At 45.7% G+C, this 16,060-nt stretch overlaps 1 protein-coding gene across 8 annotated transcripts in view; it reads right to left on the reverse strand.

The window, feature by feature from the left end:
• Window positions 1-16,060, reverse strand: part of RASAL2 (RAS protein activator like 2) — a 256,803-nt gene that overhangs the window by 145,273 nt on the left and 95,470 nt on the right. For all 8 annotated transcript variants that reach the window (XM_081194283.1, XM_081194285.1, XM_081194284.1 and 5 more), the window contains exon 2: window positions 6,839-6,966. In XM_081194283.1, the coding sequence (XP_081050409.1) occupies window positions 6,839-6,966 (128 nt within the window). The remainder of the gene's footprint in view (window positions 1-6,838; window positions 6,967-16,060) is intronic.

Consider the following 16,060-nt stretch of genomic DNA (forward strand, 5'->3'; position numbering starts at 1 on the left):
TTGTGACACTTCACAAGCAAGGTTTGCCCTATGGTTTACAAGCGAGGTTTGCCCTGTGGTTTACAGTTTGTGGTTTGTCTGGAGAGAGCTAAATCAGGAGCCTGAGTTCAGACGACACACTAAGGCAAACTATGGCCTAGCTCAGCTCAACAGAGAAACAACTGGAGATGGAACTAACTGGCCACAATCTCCTCTCTGGAAGTCCACACTTTTGCTTGTTTGCACTAAGTTGTGGTTGGTTTAACATTACATGCAAAGTGGGATTTTGTTGTTTTTTGCTGCAATGGATGGAGAAGGCCAATGCTCCTCTGAAAGAATGTAACACCCAGAAATCATGATGATGTTAAAATGCTACAAGCACTTGCTTAGATGTAGGTTGTTTAGCACCTATGAATAATGCACCCAGTGAATCCCTGCGGATCAATTCGCCATAATACTGTCTTCTCCCTCTCCTTCCTGCACATACAATAGATTTATAATTTAGAGTAACAGCATTTGCAACCGCTCTGAGCAATCTGTGTCAGTAACACCTCATCACAACTGTAGAATTAGCAAACAGCTGTCACAAAGTATATAGTTAACCTCTACAGATGACCCCAAAGAGGACTACAAACAGATCTGGAAGCACTGCTCCATCTAACAACATGCGAAAACATTCAGCCATCAAGCTCAGCTTCTTTTCATCTGCTGAAATACACTGGAGCCATTCAACTCGCCTTTATTCATAAATATTGATAGATGTGAAAAAATCCATTTTGATACTGCTGCACAGATTTTTCAAACACCCGTAAATGCAAGGAAACAGCAACGTGCACAGGACAATCACTGGACATTAGAGGTGATGTGAATGGAGGACGTTTTACACAGCTATAAAAACATGCACATCGCCTGTAGCTTTGAGCGCAAAAGAGGAGGAACAGAATTCTGGTGAAACGAAAGAATGGATTCAAATAAAAGTTTCTCCGTATTTAACTGCTTCGTACTACAATAGGAATCATCATCTCTGCCTGCTCCCATCCATCTCAACTCCGTCTCTGAAAGGCTCGTGCTTCATAATATCAACATGGTTTTGGGGTGATTTCCAACTTACGCTGCTTGGTCATTTGATTTATATCCCACTCTTCTTTCCCCCAAAGGAGCCCAAGGAGATGCTACTGGCCGCAACCACCTGTACCCCAGGGAACCCACTTTGCTCAACTTAGCCCCGCCTGATGGACAACTTAATTCCAAGGGCTGGTTGCCAGGATCCTGTCACCTGTTGGGATGCAGACATCCAGTGAACCCCAACAGCAAGGAAAATTTATTGCTGGACAAAACTAAAAACTGGAAGCAGGTGTTTCAAATAGATTTGATAAAATGTACTGTTTTCATTCAATGTCGCATCTCCTTGAATTGCTTAGACATTAAAGGACATACACCTTCCATGTTTTAATACAATACTGTGATCCTCCCCCCCTGTATTTGGAACCAGGGTGGAATCTACACGCATATAAAAAATGTTCTGAACATGTTTTTTTTTAAGCGTTTTTAAAAAATGCATTGCATTTTCCATAAGGCTCACCATCACCATCTAGAGTCACATTATATATTGCACTTTAAACACACTTAAAATGTTTTATTTGCAGCTGTATAATTGAGTCCCAGGTCAAGCAGGTCATAGTGCTTTTTAAAAAAAAAAAAGGAAACCAGACATGACATAAACCTATTCCTTCTGAAGGAAGTTAAAAATGTTTTTCAAGTTGAATATTTTCTCTGATTTACTTAAGGTAACAACTCTTGTGGTCATTTTTTCTTGGGGTATTTTAAGTGAAAATGTAATGATATTCTTTTTGAAAAGCAGCCATGCCCCTGTAAATGAGAGTCATAAAGAAACCTCCACGATCTCTTTCTTTCTTTCTTCCTTTTTCTTTTTTCTGGATTTTGCCAGACTTTCTGTTCTTACTTTGCATCTGTGTCAATGACAATATGATGTAACTCAAAATAGGAAAGTTTTAAAGCCTCTTGCAAATTTTGCCTCGACAATAAATAGATTCTTATTTTGCTGTTTAAACTTCTGACTTTAAAAAAAGAGATTCCTTTGTGATAGCTGATCAACTGACAAACCAGTTCTGAAGGCTAGAGTTCCCAGACAACATGGACAGCCATTCAAATATTTCCCATATAATTATACATGATCCTCTAGTTTAAAACTTGGGGCCTTTTAAGTACGACAAACAACTTAGCTAAGCCACAGCTGAGAATTTCAAAATTATTTTTTGAAGAACATTGCAGTTTCTTGATAAGAATATTCTGTAAAATCAGATAATTTCCTCTAAAAGGGGTTTGTACATGATTACCCATCTACCCCTGCATACTGAAAAGTCCAGGGAGACACTGGAAACATTTTAGGTACCAACAATTCATGAATGACAGTAGTGAAGTCCAACAGATGTCCACTGTTATGCCAAATGCAGCCGAGAACATGACCCAAAATTAGATGAGGAATTTGGCACCTCCGACATTTCTATGGCAACAACACCTAAAGAATTCTATGTTGCTGACAATCTGGAGATATCCAGCACCAACTCTACATCTGGACCTTTGCCTAATGTTCCAAAAACTTATCAGAATGATCAGCCTTCTCTACTGTACTCCTGGCGAGACAGGATGGACAGATCTTCCGAATTCAAATCTGGCTCTTTGTTGGCCAGTGATCCACATTTTATAACACATACCTCATTAATACTTCCACAGCCACAGATAGAACCAACAATCCTCCAATTAACCCAGGAGGGAGAGGGGGATTGACAGTTAATGAAACACCATGGGACTGTCCCCCCCGCTTGGGGTGCGGTTGGTTGGGTTTTATCTTCTAGGGATACTTACCCTATCAGACCTCCACCTCTTTCCCATACCATTTTGACCCAGGAGTCCTGGCCCAAGGATGACTTGTTATTGAGGGGATGTTACCCATCTATTGGGGAGGCTAGTATGGGATCTGGGATTTCCACAATTGAAGGGCTAGGGAGGAATGGCGGTGGGGCTAGATATCTCTATCGGCGAAGGTTTTCGAGATGCAGTGATCCTCGAACCCCTTCCAATCTACGCCCCATCCCAAGGGATGAGGGTAGGGAGAGCAAGGATTACACACCTCCATCATTGGTGCTGTGCAATGCCAGGTCCATAGGCAACAAAACTGCCACCATGCGTGACTTTTTTGTCTCACAGGGGATTGACCTGGCTTGCGTGACGGAGACCTGGGTACGGGAAGGCGAAGTAGTCTCCCTACATGAGATAACACCCCCAGGTTTCTCTGTCCTCCATCAATCGCGGACTGTGGGTCGGGGGGGAGGAGTAGCGTTGTTATTCCGGGAGGATTGCTCTTTCAGAGCTCTGCCATCACCGGCGATCTCCGGCATTGAATGTGTTGGTCACGTGTGGGGCACCAAGGAGAGCTTGGCTGTCTGGCTGGTGTACCGACCACCCAGCACATCTGCAGCCACCCTGTCTGATCTGCTGGAGGCGGTGGCGGGATGGGCCTTGGAGTTCCCAAACCTACTGGTTTTGGAAGACTTCAACGTCCATGCCGATGCTGCTCCCTCCTCACAGGCTCTGGACCTAGTGACTTCCATGGCAACACTAGGGCTCTCCCAGTTTGTTTTGGGCCCCACTCATCAAGCAGGCCACACGCTGGATCTGATCTTTGGGTCTGGCATAGATGTGATCATGCTCCCCGCTGTGAAAGTGCCATGGTCTGATCACTACGCTTTAAAAGCCAAGATTGACTTCCCGCTCCTCCCCGGCTCGGGTGGCGAACCTATTTGGGCTCGTCCGCGAAAACTGATGGATCCTGATAGATTCCGACAAGCCTTGCGGAACCCTGCTCCTCCTGGCGACTCATTAGATGACCTTGTTGAGGACTGGAATAACCGGCTCTTGGCAGCCATTGATGAGATCGCGCCTAAGCGCCCTCTGCGACCCCGTCGAAACCGGGCCCCTTGGTTTACTGAGGAGCTCCGGAAAATGAAGCGGGATCTCAGACGGCTAGAGCGAGTATGGCGACGGACTCGTGACGGAGCCTCAAGAACATCTTATAGGACGCTTATGAAAGCCTATGAGATGGCTATGAAAGCTGCTAAGAAATCTTACTTTGCAGCTTCCATTGCATCCGCTAGCTCTTGCCTGGCACAACTTTTTAGAATAATTAGGTCAATAACGTCCTTAGGAGGACAACCAAATTTAAGCACAAATTCGACCCACAGCTGTGAGGCATTCGCGAGCTTTTTTGCGGAGAAAGTCCTGTTGCTCCGCCGTGACCTCCCTGCCAATTTAGATACAGTGACTGAACTGGAGGCCCCTCGACTGACTTCAGGTCCAGTGTTGGACCATTTCGATCGGATACTCCCTACTGATGTGGATAGATTCCTCCAAGTTGGTAGGCCCACCACCTGCCTCCTTGATCCGTGCCCGTCTTGGCTGATTAGGGAGTGTCCAGATGTTGCGCGGACCCCCCTGGTTGAAATTATCAATTTGTCCCTTGACACGGGGACATTCCCAGGGGAACTGAAGGAAGCAGTGGTGCGTCCACTCTTAAAGAAAACTTCATTAGATCCCTTAGACCTATCCAATTACCGCCCAGTTTCAAATCTTCCATACCTGGGTAAGGTAATTGAGAGAGCGGTTGCTGAACAGCTTGGTAGGTTTCTGGAGGAAACATCGGCATTAGATCCATTTCAGTCCGGTTTCCGTCCTGGTTTTGGGACGGAGACGGCTCTGGTTGCCCTAACAGATGATATCCGTAGACAACTGGATCGAGGCGGGTCAGGACTGCTGATCCTTTTAGATTTGTCAGCAGCCTTTGACATGGTCGATCATGATCTTCTGGACCATCGCCTTGCAGACGTGGGGATACAGGGTATAGCCCGTAACTGGTTGTGCTCTTTTATCTCTGGTCGGGGACAGAGGGTGGCACTAGGGAGGGAAATGTCGTCACGCCACTCCTTGGTGTGTGGAGTGCCGCAGGGCGCAATTCTCTCCCCAATGCTTTTTAACATCTTTATGCGCCCCCTTGCCCAGATTATCCGGAGCTTTGGGCTGGGCTGTCATCAATATGCTGATGACACTCAGCTCTATCTGCTGATGGATGGCCACACCAACTCGGCCCCTTACACACTGACCAGATGCTTGGAAGCTGTGGCTGGATGGTTTCGTGGGAGCCGATTGAAACTAAATCCTTCGAAGACAGAGGTCCTATGGCTAGGTCGGGATAGCATGGGGATGAGGGACCAACTCCCTTCTCTTGCGGGGGCCCAATTAGTGCCATTGCCTTCCGTTAAGAGTTTGGGTGTAATCCTTGACGCCTCCCTTTCCATGGAGGCACAAGTCACAGCAACAGCCAAGGCGACATTTTTCCACCTTCGCCGCATCAAGCAGTTGGTCCCTTACCTTTCCCGCCCCAACCTGGCCACAGTGATCCATGCGACAGTCATCTCCAGGCTTGACTACTGTAATTTGCTCTACGCGGGGCTGCCCTTGAAGCTGTCCCAGAAACTCCAGCGGGTAGAGAATGCTGCAGCGAGGCTCCTCACGGGGTCTCTGCCATGGGAGCATATTCATCCAGTGCTTTTCAAGCTGCACTGGCTCCCGGTGGAGTACAGGGTCAGATTTAAGGTGCTGCTTTTGACCTTTAAAGCCCTTCACGGCCTAGGACCCTCGTACCTACGGGACCGCCTCGCCTGGTATGCCCCACGGAGAGCCTCAAGGTCCATAAATAACAACACCCTAGTGGTCCCAGGCCCTAAGGCAGTTAGATTGGCTTCAACCAGAGCCAGGGCCTTTTCAGCACTGGCCCCAACTTGGTGGAACGCTCTGTCTCATGAGACCAGGGCCCCGCAGGATCTGATTTCTTTCCGCAGGGCCTGTAAGACAGAGTTGTTCCGCCTGGCCTTTGGATTGGAGCCAATTTGATTCCCTCCGCCCCCTTTTTCTTTTTTCTTTTCCTTCTCCTGCAATGAGGCTTCATTTTAATATTTTAATGTTCCATTATTTTAATGTTGTATTTTATTTTTGTTTTTCAGTTGTAATCACTCATCTTGTTTTTATTATTGCTTGTAAGCCGCTCTGAGCCCGGCCTTGGCTGGGGAGGGCGGGGTATAAATAAATTATTAATTATTATTATTATTATTATTATTATTATTATTATTATTATTATTATCTTCTGAACACTCAGAATTCTTAAAGCAAACGAAGATGGAAAAGTGCTTAATTAGACTAGAACACAATACAGGATCAAATGCAGATGGTTCTGTTTAGCGGTCTCTGAGCCCGCTAAAAAAACCCATCTTTTTACTTCTTGAACTGCAATGTTTAGCCCTTACATTTGAGATTTTCTATGAATCAGGGAAACAAGGAGAGTGTGATGTTACGGGGAACTGCAGGTGCAGCCATCCAAACCATTATGCTAAATACAGACACCGCGGAGAGGCAGAAACCATACGGACACTTTTCTCCTTCTGCCCAGTCCAAATATCCTTGCACAGCAGTACTGCTTACACAAGGATTCTGTATCCTTGTGTAGCCTGCTGAGAGAGTGATACTGTTGGTGATCAAGGAACTCTACTCAGGAGGTAAGTTTAGAAAGCGCCAGAGTTCAAAAAGTTTGAGCAATCCTGCATGAAGTTATAGGAAAAAGGGAAAGTTTCAAAAGCTATTTACAAAGCCTCCTGAAGGCTGATTATTTCCATTCATGAGAATAAAAGATTTTTCCACTACACATGCAAGACAAATAGAAGCTATTCAAGTGCCATTGTGGTCCAAAATTGCTAAGACAAAGGGAGTTCTTGCATAGTTTTTCTCTCACCTCCTTCTCTTTGTTCAGCAGCACAAGTTGGCTGTCCGTCAGAATGGAATACTTGGTCTCCCATATTATAGTTTCCGAATCAGGGGACTGGCCACAAGACAGCCTGTGGGTTGGTGGTCCTTTCACGTCTGTGGGGGGAAAAGGAGCAATATTAAAACATTTTAATCATTTTGCTGTTTGTGGTAGAAATGACTCAGCTGAGTCTTATGTTAAAAGAGTTTAGTTATCAGATTAACAGCAATCTTATGCATGTTTAATCACAAATACATTCCACTAAGTCCAACGGAGTTTAGGATTGCACCCCACATCCCCAAAAAATGATGCTATGGAGCTCCGTGAGGGAGCCTTCCCAGACCCGCTGAAAGAGGCGGTTATTAAACCGCTTCTTAAAAAACCATCTTTAGATGCGGCCACGATGGCCAACTATCGCCCAGTCTCAAATCTTCCATTCCTGGGCAAGGTGATTGAGCGAGCGGTTGCCGAACAACTCCAGGCACGCCTGGAAGAAGCGGACCATTTGGATCCCTTCCAGTCGGGATTCAGGCCTCATCATGGGACTGAAACTGCCTTGGTCGCACTGGTTGATGATCTCCGGCGGGCTAGGGACAAAGGTGAGAGCTGTTTCCTAGTTCTGCTGGATCTCTCAGCGGCGTTCGATACCATCGACCATAGCATCCTTCTGGACCGTCTTGAGGGGCTGGGAGCTGGGGGCACTGTCATACAGTGGTTCCGCTCCTTCCTCCTGGGCCGTGTTCAGAAAGTGGTGGTGGGGGATGAGTGTTCAGACCCCTGGGCTCTCACTTGTGGGGTGCCTCAGGGTTCTGTCCTCTCCCCCATGCTTTTTAACATCTACATGCGGCCGCTGGGAGAGATCATCAGGAGGTTTGGGCTGGGTGTTCATCAGTATGCGGATGATACCCAGCTCTACCTCTCTTTTAAATCAGAACCAGTGAAGGCGGTGAAGGTCCTGTGTGAGTGTCTGGAGGCGGTTGGAGGATGGATGGCGGCTAACAGATTGAGGTTGAATCCTGACAAGACAGAAGTACTGTTTTTGGGGGACAGGAGGCGGGCAGGTGTGGAGGATTCCCTGGTCCTGAATGGGGTAACTGTGCCCCTGAAGGACCAGGTGCGCAGCCTGGGAGTCATTTTGGACTCACAGCTGTCCATGGAGGCGCAGGTCAAATCTGTGTCCAGGGCAGCTGTTTACCAGCTCCATCTGGTACGTAGGCTGAGACCCTATCTGCCTGCGGACTGTCTCGCCAGAGTGGTGCATGCTCTGGTTATCTCCCGCTTGGACTACTGCAATGCACTCTACGTGGGGCTACCTTTGAAGGTGACTCGGAAACTACAACTAATCCAGAATGCGGCAGCTAGACTGGTGACTGGGAGCGGCCGCCGAGACCATATAACACCGGTCTTGAAAGACCTGCATTGGCTCCCAGTACGTTTCCGAGCACAATTCAAAGTGTTGGTGCTGACCTTTAAAGCCCTAAACGGCCTCGGTCCAGTATACCTGAAGGAGCGTCTCCACCCCCATCATTCTGCCCGGACGCTGAGGTCCAGCGCCGAGGGCCTTCTGGCGGTTCCCTCATTGCGAGAAGCAAAGCTACAGGGAACCAGGCAGAGGGCCTTCTCGGTAGTGGCGCCCGCCCTGTGGAACGCCCTTCCAGCAGATGTCAAAGTGATAAACAACTATCTGACATTCAGGAGACATCTTAAGGCAGCCCTGTTCAGGGAAGTTTTTAACGTGTGATATTTTATTGTATTTTTGGTTTTTATGGAAGCCGCCCAGAGTGGCTGGGGAGGCCCAGCCAGATGGGCGGGGTATAAATAATAAATTATTATTATTATTATTATTTCACTGCCGCATTAAAAAAAACACAAAGTTACCAGTTTGAAAACTATTCCCAATGGACAGAATGCTAAACCATTCAGTTCCGCTTCCACAGAATCCCAAACTTCTTGTTTTGTATGAATCAGAGATCTGTCCAGCTCTGTGGCAAGATTTTGGGCAGGTTCAGGCTGAATGCAAACAGACAGCAAAGCTTCAACAGACAAATAAACAGAGAATGAGCCCTGTAATAGCAGCAGCTGCATCCCAACTGCTAGCCCTGCCTGCAGTGGAAAATGCCTTTTCAGTTAAATGGACCCAGCCCAATGCAATAGTCTTGTATTTCAAGGGGCAGCGTTGGTGTGTGGGTGTGGTAGTACTCTGGGTTAGAGGATGATAATGCAACATCCTTGGGCCGCAGGGAGACTTTCAGAGTCACTTCTGGGGTTCCTCCTTCATGTCACCCCCCCCCCCCGGCAGAAGGAATCTGACTCCAGGGTCAAGACATATCATGACTTTATCACAAACTCTGGTGAGTTGAACAAGTATTATTATTATTTTTTACCCATGGTGTGAAGTTTGCTTGTTTTGAATCTAACCAGGATGTGCATACAAACCAGAGATTGTGGTTTATCACAACAGCAAACCAAGGTTCTGTGAAACACAGGAGAACTGCTCCTCCTGGCTACACACGAGGACAGAGGAAGCAGGGTAGGCAAGCATTACGTTTCTCACTGGTTGATTCCAATTACAGTGGTACCTCTGGTTACAAACTGAATCCATTCCAGAGGTTTGTTCGTAAGTGGAAACCGTTCTTATCCTGAGGCACGCTTTCGCTAATGGCATCTCCCGCTGCGGGTGTGCCTTTGGCGCGTGATTTCCGCTCACATCCTGGGGCAAAGTTTGCAACCAGGAGCAGCTACTTCTGGGTTAGCAGAGCTCGTAACCCGAAGCGTGCCTAACCAGAGGTACCACTGTAGTGCACATAGTACTAAACCACCCATCAGCTTACTGAGAAGCTAGAAACCATAGCAATGGCAATACAGTATCCACAGCACTATCTAAACAAGCTGCATTCAAGAACAAAAAACAAAAATAATCCCAAAAAGCCTTCTGACAACTTATCAGCAGGTATTAAGCCTTTATAGCAGCTAATTCAACAGAGCAGGGTCAGGATGAGTACATACCTGTATACCTCCAGGAGCATCTCCACCCCCACCTCCCTCATGAGAAGAGAAGACTCCATGGAAAAGACCCTGACGTTGGGAAAGATGGAGGGCACAAGGAGAAGGGGACGGCAGAGGACGAGATGGTTGGACAGTGTTCTCGAAGCTACCAGCATGAGTCTGACCAAACTGCGGGAGGCAGTGGAAGACAGGAGTGCCTGGCGTGCTCTGGTCCATGGGGTCACGAAGAGGCGGACACGACTAAACAACTCAACAACAACCTCCAGGAGCATCTCCACCCCCACCCCCCGTCGAGCCCAAACACTGAGGTCCAGCTCTGAGGGCCTTCTGGTGGTTCCCTCACTGCAAGAAGTGAGGTTACAGGGAAGCAGGCAGAGGGCCTTTCGGTGGTCGCACCCACCCTGTGAAATGCCCTTCCCAGCCCGTGTCAAACAGATAAACAGCTTTGTGATTTTTAAAAGACATCTGAAGGCAGCCCTGTTTATGGAAGTTTTTAGTGCTTGGTGTTGTATTGTGTTTTTACTATTTTTTGTTGGGAGCCACCCAGAGTGGCTGGGGCAACCCAGTCAGATAGGAATAATAATAATGACGATAATTAATTTCCCCATAAACAGGAAACAGCTGCTCTTTTCTTAGTTGGAAATATAAAGGTGTGTGGTGGCCATGTGGCTAAGCTTTCACCTACTTCTGTACACAAGTTACAATCTTGCTATGGGATCTCTATAACATCAGCCAATAATCACTGAAGGCACTGACTCTGTTGAGATGTAATGAGGAACCACATTATCTCCCCTACAAAAATAAGCCAAAGCAAGCTTCAGATTTGCATGCTTCTCCTCACTCTTGTTCCTTTTTCTGTGAAGGCACTTAAACTCCTTCCCACTGCAATGCTTTTATTTTAAAACCACAGTTCTCACTGATGTCTGAACTCAGGAAACAGTGGTTTGCTTATGGTCTGAGAACAAGCCATGATCTAAAAAAAGGAGAAGGGAGAATATGAGCTCAAAGGCCCACCACAGCTTGTTCCAGCCATCGTCTGCAATCACAAAATGGGGGTTATAAAACCTAAAAAGAAAAAAAAAGGTAGGCTATTGAGACTGAAGGAACTATAAGACAGACACGGTGGTTGGCTGCCACTGAAAAACGAAACAGAAAAAAATGAATGTATCTTAGTTTTCAAAGCATATTCCGAAAAGTCAGAGCTATGATTCGTTTCTACAGAAGAGTTTTGCAAAAAGCAGCAGTGTGACATTTAAGCAAACCTTCACCACTAGGTGGTGGTGAATCCACACCCACAGCAACTCCGGTTTCTAGGAAGTACGTACAGGAAAAATACAGAAATAAACATTACCGGGTGACCCTGAAAACAATGTTAAGTAATTCAAAAGCATTGAGAGCCACGCTCCTCTTATTTTGGGCCTTCTACTTCCTGCTATATTGCCAGCTGGTAGTGTTTAAACCCCGTCCCACTGCAATGCCTTTGTTTCCCAGCGCTTTAAGTCCCTGCACAAGCCTTCAAAGTTCTGGTCTTTACTTCTAAAATTGACTTACCTATCCCGTTACTCTTAATTGCACAACTTACTTTCATCCCCCCCGCTGCCCCTTTCTGAGCCTTTATCCCATATCTCTGTTTCCTAAAAAAAAACACCAAACCCTTTTAAAACATGGCCTTCCCTGACCCACTGCAGACTCAATGCTCGTTCCTCCACTGGCATGACACCAGCAGTGTTGGCACCACCAGTGCTTTCAGGACTAGGTTCCTCCAATGGGATAAACTGCAGATTATGGAGCATGATGAAGGGCAGGGCTAAGAGTCCTATATAAATGAACCCAGCAGCTAGGCAGGAGGAAAGAGAAAGAAGACGAGCTCCAGGGAAGGAGAACTGACAGGACCCAAGAAGTATGAAGTGGGTATGGAGGAAGATTGCATTAGTGTATGAGGCCAGCATGCAAGTCCTGAGTGGGCCAACCCTACTTTTGCAGAGGAAATAATTGGTACTAGCTCCCTTCACTTTAATGGGAGGAAGCTGGGAGCTTAACCCCTTAGCTCCCAACAGTCTGATTGGATGAGGCAGGAGTGCTGATCTCAGAACCCCATTTGAGACAGATGGTCACCCCCGTAATATACAGGAAGTGCCCCTAATTTCAGTGCAGAACCTGAGGTCAGACAAGTGGGGCAGGGGACAGGGGTGTCTCATCAAAGCTCCAAGGGAAGACAAGGCAGGCTCAGTATGCCTGTTCCAGAGAATCCCTTTGTCAGGAGTACATGGAGGAGCCCGGGCCTCTGACCGGTAAGGCGCCGCAGGACTGGGGCTTTCCTAAGAGGCAAGGCACAGCTGCACAGGTGAGGCTGATTGGTAACTCATAGCACCTGGTGGCAAGAGCCGGAAAGGGATATAAGCCAAGCATTTCCCTTTGGCTCTTTGCCACAGCAACACACTTCCTGTCTTGACTCCTTGCTTGCTGATCCTCGGACCCTTGGCTTCTTGACTCCCGGCTCCCAGACCCTTGGCTTCCTGATTCCCATTCCTGCTCCCACCCCGCCATCTTGCCCCCGGTCCCAATGTTCTCAGCCGGGTCTTTGGCTACCCGTAAACCAGACCGTGACACCCTTCTTACTTTATGGGATACCTTCAGCCTACCCACCTGGACCCAGTGCCCATCTCCCCTGTCTTCAACGTAAGCCTCAGACATCAAGTTCCTGAGTAAGAACCACTGGAGCAGACCAAGAAAATCAAGAGAAGCAAATTAGAAACCTTAAAGGAAGAACTGAGCTGGCGCCGATTCCAAAGCCATGGAAGGTATAGCTTCCTACTCTCCTGAAGTACTGACTCACTAGCTGCTGTATGTGAAGCAACATATGGTAAATCATTGCCAATCCATTTATTACAGAATATCTGGTGCTGTTATTTGATCAAGGGCCTTAAAAAGGGGTAGTGCATGGGACCTCTGGACCAAGACAGGTTTGTGGTGTCCCTCCCCTGGACCACTCCACACACACCCTTCCCTTTTCCTTGCTAGCTGCCTTCGACATCTCTGATAGTCTTGAGTCTCTAAAGCAGACTGGAGAGTAATCCTATACATTGCTGGCACCACCCTGGGCACCTACGGAATTGTCCACTGCACTGCTAGTCATTTAGAAGGCCTAGAGAAATGCTGTTACCATCACTATGCCAACTCATTTTTTATTCCTGGGGATTATTTGTGCCCTATTCCAGAAATTGGTTTGATTGGATTTGGGTGTGTGCTTGGCTTATGGAAGTTTGGCCTCTCAAGACTGTCCCAACTGCTGTACCTGCCATTTTCTGCTTCCTTTCTTTTCTGCTTATATTATTCTCCCAAAGTGACTTTTAAAAATGACAGAAGGGTTCCAAACAGACTTACTTACAAATACAGTGGTGCCCCGCAAGACGAATGCCTCGCAAGACGGAAAACTCGCTAGACGAAAGAGTTTTCCGTTTTGGAGGTGCTTCACAAAACGAATTTCCTATGGGCTTGCTTCGCAAGACGACAATGTCTTGCGAGTTCCTGCTGGTTTTTTTTTCCTCCCCCCCCCTTCTTCTAAGCCGCTAAGCCGCTTATCAGCTGATCCGATCAGCAGATAAGCTGCTAAAAGCCGCTAATAGCGCTAACCCGCTAATCCGTCAATGGGCTTGCTTCGCAAGACGAAAAAACCGCTAGACGAAGAGAATCACAGAACGGATTCTTTTCGTCTTGCGAGGCACCACTGTATGTTAGCTTTCCCCTGAATCCTTCAACCATGCTCTTAGCAAGAGGTTATATGAATTGCTTTTTGAAGTAGTAAATGGAGATGGGTGAATAAGCTTGCATGGACCCTTTTCATGAGAACAAAGGCTGTTCCCAAAGCTCTGTGGAATTGTGGATATTTCTTTCTGCAATAGTTCTATTTACACACCAGCACCACTGCACTGTGGTTCCCATTGTCATGTCTAGTGGGCTCATAGGCATCAGAGGAGAGAATGGTTTGTTCTCGTTTGAGGTTTCTCATCTTATTGGCATGGTTCAGTGTGAACTTGTCTCAACTCCACCAAAGGTTCATTTTAAAATAGGTTTTTCTTAGAATTTGTATGTTTTTTGAAACAAAAGCAGTCTGCCTTAACTTTCTTCTAAAAATCTATTAATGAATGAGATGAATGGACAAGGTGCTATTCCCAATGCATTTTAAAAAGCGACCATCAACCCCAAAGTTGTAATTTTCAAAAGCTTATGGAAAAAGAAAAGGTCACAGAAATGGCATATGCGGCATCTGAATTTTAAACAATTTGTATAACTACCTAACAAGTGAGTTATGAGCACTAAACTTTTCTATCAGAGTATGAGAAGACACTAAAAAGGGTTGAGATACTTAGTTTTAGAGCACCAGAAAAAGTAAGTGTAACTGGGAAACCTGCACATTACTGCTGTTTATTTTTTAAAGAAACTTAACGTTCCCAATAAGTTCAGTATTAGATGCCACAAGTAAATGCCAGTGAAAATTCCGAACAGGTTAAAATGTGTTTATTGCCTTACTTTATCTTAATCACACCTTGTAAAGCCTTCCTTCTCTGGGGAAATAGACTGAACAGTGACAACTTGAGTTGATTTATCAAATAAAACATCCACCTTATTTAAATGCACACATTGGACCAATTTTACACGATGCAGTGAGAAAGATAGACAGAGAATACCTAAAAACATGATACATTAAATTCTGGTATAGTGCTAGAAGCATCTAATAGATAAGTTCATTTATGGATCAATTTGAAAGAATATTTGCAATACAGCGGTACTTCGGGTTACAGACGCTTCAGGTTACAGACTCTGCTAAGCCACAAATAGTACCTCGGGTTAACTTTGCTGCAGGATGAGAACAGAAATCATGCTCTGGTGGCGCAGCGGCCCCATTAACTAAAGTGGTGCTTCAGGTTAAGAACAGTTTCAGGTTAAGAACGGACCTCCAGAACGAATTAAGTTCTTAACCCGAGGTACCACTGTACTGTACAAGTGAAATATCTTTGATAATCAACTTTCTCAAAATCTGAAAAAATATAGAGAATTAGTGCATCCAATTAAATCTCCAATTGATGCAGTGATTTGTACTTTGTATTTTAATCCCAACAGTAATTGAAATTTTTTGAGTTGTGGAGAGAACATAATTTATGTGCATGTAAAGATCTACTACGTCAAACTCAAACCAGGACATAAGATGTAAAATGAATAATCAGTTGCTGCCATGATTCTTGTTTCTATAAATTCAATTTATTTATTTTTTTAGAAAAACACTAAACAAGAAATCTAAACACATTTGAGGAAGCCGGAGTTTTGATAAGGTACATTCAGATTCTAGAGTTCTTCTAAGATCAATATACATTTTCATTGTGAAGTGGAACATTAAGAACTACATAAATTAGCTGAGGGCAAGATCTTGGAAGACAAATTAAATTTTCTATCTGGAATGACAAAGGGAGATGCAGTAATAGTTTTTCACTATAGTAATTTGAGAGAATTGCTTTATGTTACTGGCTAGCTAATAAAGGAAATCAAAAATGACAAGAGATAATGGGGTACATACAATCCTCTCTGCTGGAAGCACCAGAGAGAATGGAATCTTTTTCATTAATATAGTGTTACCTTGCCATCTAATAACCCCGAAGTTATCTTCTACATGATTATGATAGTAAAAATAACATACACAAAATATTGAAGGGATTGTTGTTGTTTAGTCGTTTAGTCATGTCCGACTCTTTGTGACCCCATGGACCAGAGCACGCCAGGCACTCCTGTCTTCCACTGCCTCCCGCAGTTTGGTCAGACTCATGTTTGTAGCTTCGAGAACACTGCCCAACCATCTCGTCCTCTGTCGTCCCCTTCTCCTTGTGCCCTCCATCTTTCCCAACATCAGGGTCTTTTCCAGGGAGTCTTCTCTTCTCATGAGGTGGCCAAAGTATTGGAGCCTCAGCTTCACGATCTGTCCTTCCAGTGAGCACTCAGGGCTGATTTCCTTAAGAATGGATAGGTTTGATCTTCTTGCAGTCCATGGGCCTCTCAAGAGTCTCCTCCAGCACCATAATTCAAAAGCATCAATTCTTCGGCGATCAGCCTTCTTTATGGTCCAGCTCTCTACAACTAAGTCTACAACTAAGTCTACAACTCTCTACAACTAAGTCTACAACTCTCTACAACTAAGTCTACAACTCTGGAGGG

This window comes from Podarcis bocagei, assembly GCF_964188305.1.
Source record: "Podarcis bocagei genome assembly, chromosome: 5".
Taxonomy (NCBI): domain Eukaryota; kingdom Metazoa; phylum Chordata; class Lepidosauria; order Squamata; family Lacertidae; genus Podarcis; species Podarcis bocagei.